The following is a 7,515-nucleotide window of genomic DNA, read 5'->3' on the forward strand; positions in this document are numbered from 1 at the left end:
CCCGTGCCGTTGGTGTCGGTGGGAACGCACCTTCCGCACCCGCTCCGGGCTGTCTCTGATCTCACTGGGCTTTTCCCAACATCGCCCCTCCAGTTTTACACTGCTTGACCAGGGTGGGGGCCATGGAGCTGGGGCTGAGTGTGAGCCCTCCCCAGTGAGAGAAGGAACTTGCAGCCCCGCTCAGGAAACGGCACTTGGGTTGCATGAGAATTTTCCAGGTTTCGACATCTGCATGTGTTAGGAGGCGAAACGATACCGAAACACCGGGAGAGAGGGAGCGAAAGGCGGGAGGGGAGAGGGGCCTGCCCAGGCGGCCCTGGGGAGCGGGGAGGGGAGTCCTGGCTGGAGGCAGCTCGGAGCGGACGTGCCCAGGGCTCACCCCCGGCCCAGAGCTCCTTTCCTGAGCAGCTGCTGCTGAGCAGATGTGCAGAGCTTTTTTGACCAAAATAGCGTCCCTCGGGTGACACGGGCCGAGGGGAGGAAGCGCCGTGCGGCATTCCCAGCTTGTGTCCTTTCCCCTGCCCCAGGAGCTCTCCCAGCTGCGCTGTGCACCCCAACCCCGGGCTGTGCGCCCCAACTCTGTGGAGCTATGGATTCCCCCAGCCAGCGCTGGGGATCCTGAGCACAGCTCATGGGTGGGGGACAAATGGCCCTTTTAGGGCAGGAGCCCCCCCCGGCCACTTGCAGCCCCTTGTGACTGATCCTGTCCCTGCATCTCCCTGAGGGACGCAGCTGGAGTGATACCCTGAGAGGGGCTGTGGGCCCTGGGAAGGTCTCTGGTAGAGGGGGTAAACCACAGCCCGCAGACGAAGCCCTTTAACTGGGGGCTGGCCAGTGCCTGCCTCTCCGTGCTGGCCACAGGGCGGCGCTGTTCACCCGACCATGAGCTCCCCAGGGTGGGGGGCAGAGCCCAGGGTGGTGGTCCCACCCCACGGTGGGGGTCCCCAGCAGGGTTCTTGCAGGGTGCAGGTCCCCCAGCAGACCCTGTGCCCCTTCCCCTTCAGGTGATCCTGTCGGAGTCAAGCCCGTCAGGTGAGGTGCCCTTCTTTGAGACCTGGATGCTGACCTGCATGCCCGAGGAGGGGAAGATCCTCAACCCTGACCACCCCTGCTTCCGCCCCGACTCCACCAAGGTGGAGTCCCTGGTCGCCCTCCTCAACAACTCCTCCGAGATGAAGCTGGTGTAAGAGCTCGGGCTGCGCACCCCCTGCCTGGCTGGGACAGACCAGGATGGGAGCTCCCCCTGCCCCGTGGCTCCTCTGAATGAGCTCCTGATGAACCCCCGCTGCCTCTTTCTTCCCTGCAGGCAGATGAAGTGGCACGAAGCATGTCTGAGCATCTCAGCTGCCATCCTGGAGATCCTCAATGCCTGGGAGAACAACGTCCTCACCTTCCAGTCCATCCAGGTGGGTCTGGCAGGACAAACCTAACTCTAAACCATGACAGACGGTGTGGGGCAGAACAGGGGCACCAGCACTGTGCTGTGTTCTGAGGAGGGGCCCAGAGTCCCCTGTTCTCCTGCTCCAAACACTGGTGCAGCCACTGTGGAGCTCACTGGCTCCTTCATGGCTTGGGTGAGAAACTGATGTGGCTCCAGCCCCTTGTTGCTCCCCTGAACTGCTCCGTTGGTGGCAGTGGGGCTGGTGGGGAGGATTCAACCCATGGGGGAGAGAAGGGCTTGCACCTTGCAATGAGGTCGCTCAGCCCTGGGAGGTGACACCGAGATGAAGCCTGTGCATCCACACGTGTCTGTGCTCACCCACCTCTGCTCCCATAGAAAATCACAGACAACATCAAGGGGAAGGTGTGCAGCATGGCGGTGTGCGCGGTGGCCTGGCTGGTGGCCCACGTCCGCATGCTGGGCTTGGACGAGCGGGAGAAGTCCCTGCAGATGATCCGGCAGTTGGCCACCCCCCTGCATGGCGAGAACACGCTGCAGTTCTACAACGAGCGGTGAGCTCTGCCGTGCTGTGCCGTGCCGTGCCATGCTGTGCCCCCTCCTGCCCTTCCTCTGCTTCCTGGGCCTGTGTGACCCCGTCTGTCTCTGCCGCAGTGTGGTGATCATGAGCTCCATCCTGGAGCACATGTGTGCGGATGTCCTGCAGCAGACGGCCACACAGATCAAATTCCCCGCCACGGGCATGGACACCATCCCCTACTGGAACCTGCTGCCCCCCAAGAAGCCCATCAGGGAGGTGCTGACCAGCGTGTTCACCAAGGTGCTGGAGAAGGGCTGGGTTGACAGCTGCTCCATCCACATCTTTGATACCCTGCTGCACATGGGGGGCGTCTACTGGTTCTGCAACAACCTGGTCAAGGTACGGGGTGAAGGAGGGAGGTGGCCGTGTCCCCCAGTGCCGTGGGTGGGTGCTGAGGACAGGACTGGGGGTCTAAACCGTGCTCCTTGTGCCTGTGCTGGCTGCTGTGACAATCCTGGTGCCCTCTGCCTCGCAGGAGCTGCTGAAGGAGACACGGAAGGAGCACACGCTGCGGGCCGTGGAGCTGCTCTATGCCATCTTCTGCCTGGACATGCAGCAGCTGACGCTGACCCTGCTGGGCCATATCCTGCCCAACCTGCTGACCGACTCCTCCAAGTGGCACACGCTTATGGACCCCCCGGGAAAGGCCCTGGCCAAGTAAGACCCCAGGCCCATGGGCCCTCCCAAGGGAACCCATCTGTGGGGATGGGGAGATGCTCTGTGCGGGGATGGAGGACCCAGTTCCTGTTCTGGCCCCAGCATGGTGCCATCAGGAGCAGATGCATTGGTGGCCCTGTCCCTGTCTCCTGCTGCCTCTCACTGAGAAGGGGTGTGCTGTGCCCCATCCTGATGCATGCCCTATAGCCTCTGCTATCTTCCCTTGCTCCGCACCATCATCAGGGCAGGCTGGTGGCACCTCACCGTGTCCCTGCTCTGTCTGCAGGCTCTCGGTCTGGTGTGCCCTGAGCTCCTACTCCTCCCACAACAAGGCCCAGGCGTCTGCCAGGCAGAAGAAGAGGCACCGAGAGGACATTGAGGTGTGCACGCCACGGAGCGGGGTTTGGCTGGAGGCTCTCTGTGTGCAAGTGTGGGCGGTGGTGGTGGCAGGAAGAGTGGGTACCTGAGACTGGACTCCCTACCTGGGTTCTCTGGGCTGTCTGAGGTCCTTTGCCCTTGAAATACAGGGGTTTTTACTTCTTTTTTCTGGGGAAGGGGGACTGCAGTGACATGGTCCACATGGGGTTGGCCCAGGCTGAGATGCTCTGGGTGAATGGAGATCATAGCATCGGGTCATGGGGCTGTGCAGGGCTCAGGGGGTCATAGGCCCTGGGAAGGGGGCTGGGATCCCCCCTCAGAGAGGGGCTGGTGGGGCTGAAACGCCTTTCCCCCAGGATTACATCAGCCTGTTCCCGCTGGACGACACGCAGCCCTCCAAGCTCATGCGCCTGCTGAGCTCCAACGAGGAGGACTCCAACATCCTCTCCAGCCCCAGTAAGTGCGGGTGGGGAGGCACCGTCCGGCCTCGCTGCCCCTTTCTGGGTGGGAAATGCATATTGGCACAAAACCGCTCCTCTTCCTAAGCAGGCCAGGCGAAGATTTGGAGTGTTTGGGTGTGTTTTGCTGAGTTACCCTGGAGCTTTTGCCCTTGGAAAAGGTCAAGCTCTGTATTTCTCTGATCAGAGCAACTCAGGAAAGGGGATGAGCTTACACCTTTTCCTCCGTGATGTTACCACCCAACCCGGTGCGTCATGCACAGGGGCTCAGAGAGGTTTTTTTTGGAGCCCTGTGTCTCCCCTGACAATCTGCATGGGACAAAGAGCTGATCTCCTGCAGCAAGAGTGGCAGGAGGTGACGTCCTCAGTGTCTGTGGCTAACTCCTGAAATTCCACTCCTGTTACCAATGCAGCGAGCGGAGCAGATGAGTCCCCGCAGTCACGTCCCTGTGTCCCCGCAGCGCAGTGCCGGGGGTTACAACAGCTCTGGAAGGACCTTTTGGGTGGTCTGGGCCTGCAGCGGTGCTGTCACAGGCATTGTCTGAACTCCTGGGCCGTGAGTCAGGATGGGCCTTGGTCACTGTTTCTTCCGATGCCCTCAGCCTAAGTTACTCTTTATTTATTAGTGTTCAACACATCCATTGACCTGTGGTTTTTGTTGGTTCCGTTACTGTTGAAATACGGGGTTTTCCCTTTATTTCACTGTCTTTTTTTAACTTTTTAAGGCAGTTCCACCTCCTTCCAGTGACATTCAGGACTTTTTTGGGCTGTTTGCTGCAGCGATGTGGAAATGCTGCTTCCTGCAGCTGCCACGTAACTCATGTGATTCCATGAGAAAAGTGTGGGAGGGCTTTCTTTTTTTGGTGAGCATCCTCCGAGCAGCACAAGGTGGATGCAGCCGATTTTGGCGGTGGCTGTGTGCTCTGGGGTCTGCACAAGCCCCTTCCCAGGAGATTCCCATCCCATTGGACCAGAGATGGCCCCGTTCCTCTCCTGCAGGAGCACCCAGGAGCTTCACGGCTTGGGTTGGATGAACCCCCTTGGGCCTGTCCGGGTTTGCTGTTAGACGTGCCTCAGCTCTGGTAGTTAAGTTGTACCCTGAGAGTGAGGTTTTCGTGCTGCTGTGCAGCTGTTGAACATCTGGCTGTGCTTCGCCATGGCCGAGTGCCGCTCCGCTCTGCTGCTCTCCCGGTCGTGACATCGCATTGCAGTGCTCGTGCCCTGGCGCAGCGTCAGGGACGAGTCACCGCCACGGTTCAAACCCAGGAGGGAGCAGCAGGGAGGCACACACTCACGCTTCCACTCACGCTTACCCTTGGAGATGTCGTTACGCTTGGTCAGACTCGGAGTAACTCTGGTTTGTGCAACAGCGAAGTGTCACACCCCAGCAGCAGCAGTGGCAGCGCGTGGAGCCCTCCCGGGGCTGCTGTGCTTTGTCACACCTGGGCTCAGACCCCGACAAAGGGGGAAGGTGACCAAGGCAGAGCCCCTCTGCCCACTTTGTGTCCCAGCAGCGAAGACCTCGCTCTTTTAGGGATGGTGGGTGCTGAGGACCATGGCCCAAACCTCTTGGGTATCTCAGGGCAAAGCCCCTCCTGGAGCCCAAAGGCTGGGCGAGCTGGGATGGGCAGAGCTGGCCAGGGTGGGCACCTTGGCATGGCTGAGGGGGCCGTCCCCAAAGCCCTGTGTGTGTTCTCCTCCCTGACAGATCGCTCGATGAGCAGCTCGCTCTCTGCCTCGCAGCTGCACACCGTCAGCATGAGGGACCCGCTGAACAGGGTGCTAGGTAATGGTTTACTGGGTCCCGGTGGCGATGGGGCCTGGCCATGGGGTGGGGATTCAGCCATGGCACCAGTGGGGCCCTGTGCCCTCCCTGTGCCCCTGCCTGGCTTTTGATACTTCTCTGTCTCCACAGCAAACCTCTTCCTGCTCATCTCATCCATCCTGGGGGCCAAGACGGCCGGCACCCACACACAGTTTGTGCAGTGGTTCATGGAGGAGTGTGTGGACTGCCTGGAGCAGGGCAGCCGCGGCAGCATCCTCCAGTTCATGCCCTTCACCATGGTGAGTCCCACGGCTGCCACGTCCTTCTGCCTGGTCACAGGGTGCTGTGGGGTGCTGATCCTGTGGCCAGGGGATTCCCACTGCCCGGCTCTCATGTCTCCAGTGCTTACTGGGTGTCAGCTGTGTTCCTCCTCTCTCTGGGCAGGTTTCGGAGCTGGTGAAGGTGTCCACCATGTCCAGTCCCAAAATTGTCCTGGCCATCACAGATCTCAGCCTTCCTGTGGGCCGCCGGGTCGCTGCCAAGGCCATCGCTGCACTGTGAGCTCCCTTCTGCCGTGCAGGAGTGGGCAGCTGGGGGACATCTACACTACTCTGTGGATGCTGAGATGGCCCTGGGATGCCTGGGACACCCTCTCTGTCACCATGGACTCAGCCTGGCCCTGCCCAGGGCTGCGTCCCTCCATGTTCAGCCTCCTTTGCTGCCTCATGAGGCGCTTTCAGAGACTGAGACAAACCCCTGCTTTTTTTTTTTCTATAATTAATTCAGTCCTTTTGTAGAACCAGGCTTTGCCTCATTTCTCTTTGGTTTCCTGACTGTAACCCGGGGCTGTGGTGCTCCCCAAAATCTCCACCTTGGGGCAAGCTTGATGGTGGGGTGATGGGGGAGGGAAATGGCCCTCACTCTGTCCCTAAAGTGCGTGCTCTGACCCCGGAGAAGCCCGGGGCGTTGGAAATGCTTCCCTGCCGTGCTGCGAGTGGATTCTTGTTGGAAATTCCTCCACGTGAGCGTGAGTTCACCGCTGCATCCCCAACATTCACACGACAGCTGCTGAGTAACCGCGGCATTGCTGGTGCTGTGCTGGGAGAGGCTCCTTGGCGGGGCTGACCTAGCCCTGGTCAGCTGCTTTGGTGGTGAATCCGCCTGTAACTGTCACCAAACCCAGGCCCTGAGGGGGTGTCCGGGCTGTGGGTGGCTTTGCCTTTGCTCCTTTCATTTATGCTTTCTGTTTGACTTACGAGAGGGGGAAGCAGTGCCCGGGGTAGCCAAGCACCCGCCTTGCCCTTGGGGTGTCACAGCTCAGCCCCCCATCCCTGCCGCATCCCCAGGGCTGGGCTGTGCCTCCTGCTCCCCGCATTGGCATTAGTGGGGTTCACAGCCCCTGTTTTGGGGGCTCTGAAGTGAGTGCTTTGGTGGTGCTGAGAGAGAAGCAGCACAGGAAGGCCCTCGAGTGGGACCACAGGGTTTGGCTGGGGATAAGGAGCCGGGTGGTGATTTAGGGCCTCGCTGCTCCCCAGGCTGACCTCATCTCTTGGCTTTGCTGGAGGGACAGACCCTGCTGTGGTCATTGAGGAGCTCTGCTGTGCTCAGCGTGGCTGCGGGCGATGGCCACTCCTTGGCCCTCCACCATTGAGTCCCCCATGAGATGGCAGACAGAGAGCAGGTCATGAGTGGTGGGATTTGGGGTGGAGGGGTGCGTGCCCACGCTGTGCCACAGCTGATGCTGCTCCCCACCGTGCCTGGCTTGGGCTGGCACCGACCTGTGTGGACACCTCTGCACCGTGGTGGCTGCCCGGGGCAGCTCTTTACCGTTAGTGCGGAGCAAAGAGCAGGACCCGGCGCTCTCCGCTGTCCCTGCTCTGTCAATATTTGCTGGTGGCAGCTTCACCTTCCGGGAAAGGGTTGGAGCGGGGAGCGGGGCTTTCCGGTAAGCGCCGATAAGCCGGGGCAGGAAGGAGCGATGCCGGGAGCAGCACAGGCACGGGCAGTGGTGGCTTCCCCACGGTGGGCAACAATGGGGCTCCTTCCCGGGGCTGGGAAATTGGGGGAAGGCAGGAACAGGGACCCCCAGCACCGGAGCTCAGCTGTGTCTCTGCTGTGACCAGGCTGAGCGTGGGGTGCGGTCACAGGACACGAGCACGGGGCTGGCACCAGCCTGGGGGTGGCCAAACCCATACGGGGATAGGCAAGAGGATGGGGGCTGCCTGGGGATGGCCATGGGGCTTTGCCAGGGTGCGGGGAATGCCCAGGGCTCTGGGCT

At 60.9% G+C, this 7,515-nt stretch overlaps 1 protein-coding gene across 1 annotated transcript in view; it reads left to right on the top strand.

Annotated features, from left to right (window-relative positions):
• Positions 1 to 5,798, top strand: part of MED24 (mediator complex subunit 24) — a 17,325-nt gene extending 11,527 nt beyond the window's left edge. The window contains 10 exon segments of the mRNA XM_010181624.1: positions 1,003 to 1,183; positions 1,307 to 1,406; positions 1,778 to 1,953; positions 2,054 to 2,318; positions 2,455 to 2,636; positions 2,923 to 3,016; positions 3,371 to 3,470; positions 5,154 to 5,258; positions 5,388 to 5,536; positions 5,682 to 5,798. Of these exon segments, the coding sequence (XP_010179926.1) occupies positions 1,003 to 1,183; positions 1,307 to 1,406; positions 1,778 to 1,953; positions 2,054 to 2,318; positions 2,455 to 2,636; positions 2,923 to 3,016; positions 3,371 to 3,470; positions 5,154 to 5,258; positions 5,388 to 5,536; positions 5,682 to 5,798 (1,469 nt within the window).
• Positions 5,799 to 7,515: the final 1,717 nt, after the last annotated feature.

Source organism: Mesitornis unicolor, unplaced genomic scaffold (assembly GCF_000695765.1).
Source record: "Mesitornis unicolor isolate BGI_N332 unplaced genomic scaffold, ASM69576v1 scaffold35663, whole genome shotgun sequence".
In the NCBI taxonomy this organism is placed as follows: Eukaryota; Metazoa; Chordata; class Aves; order Mesitornithiformes; family Mesitornithidae; genus Mesitornis; species Mesitornis unicolor.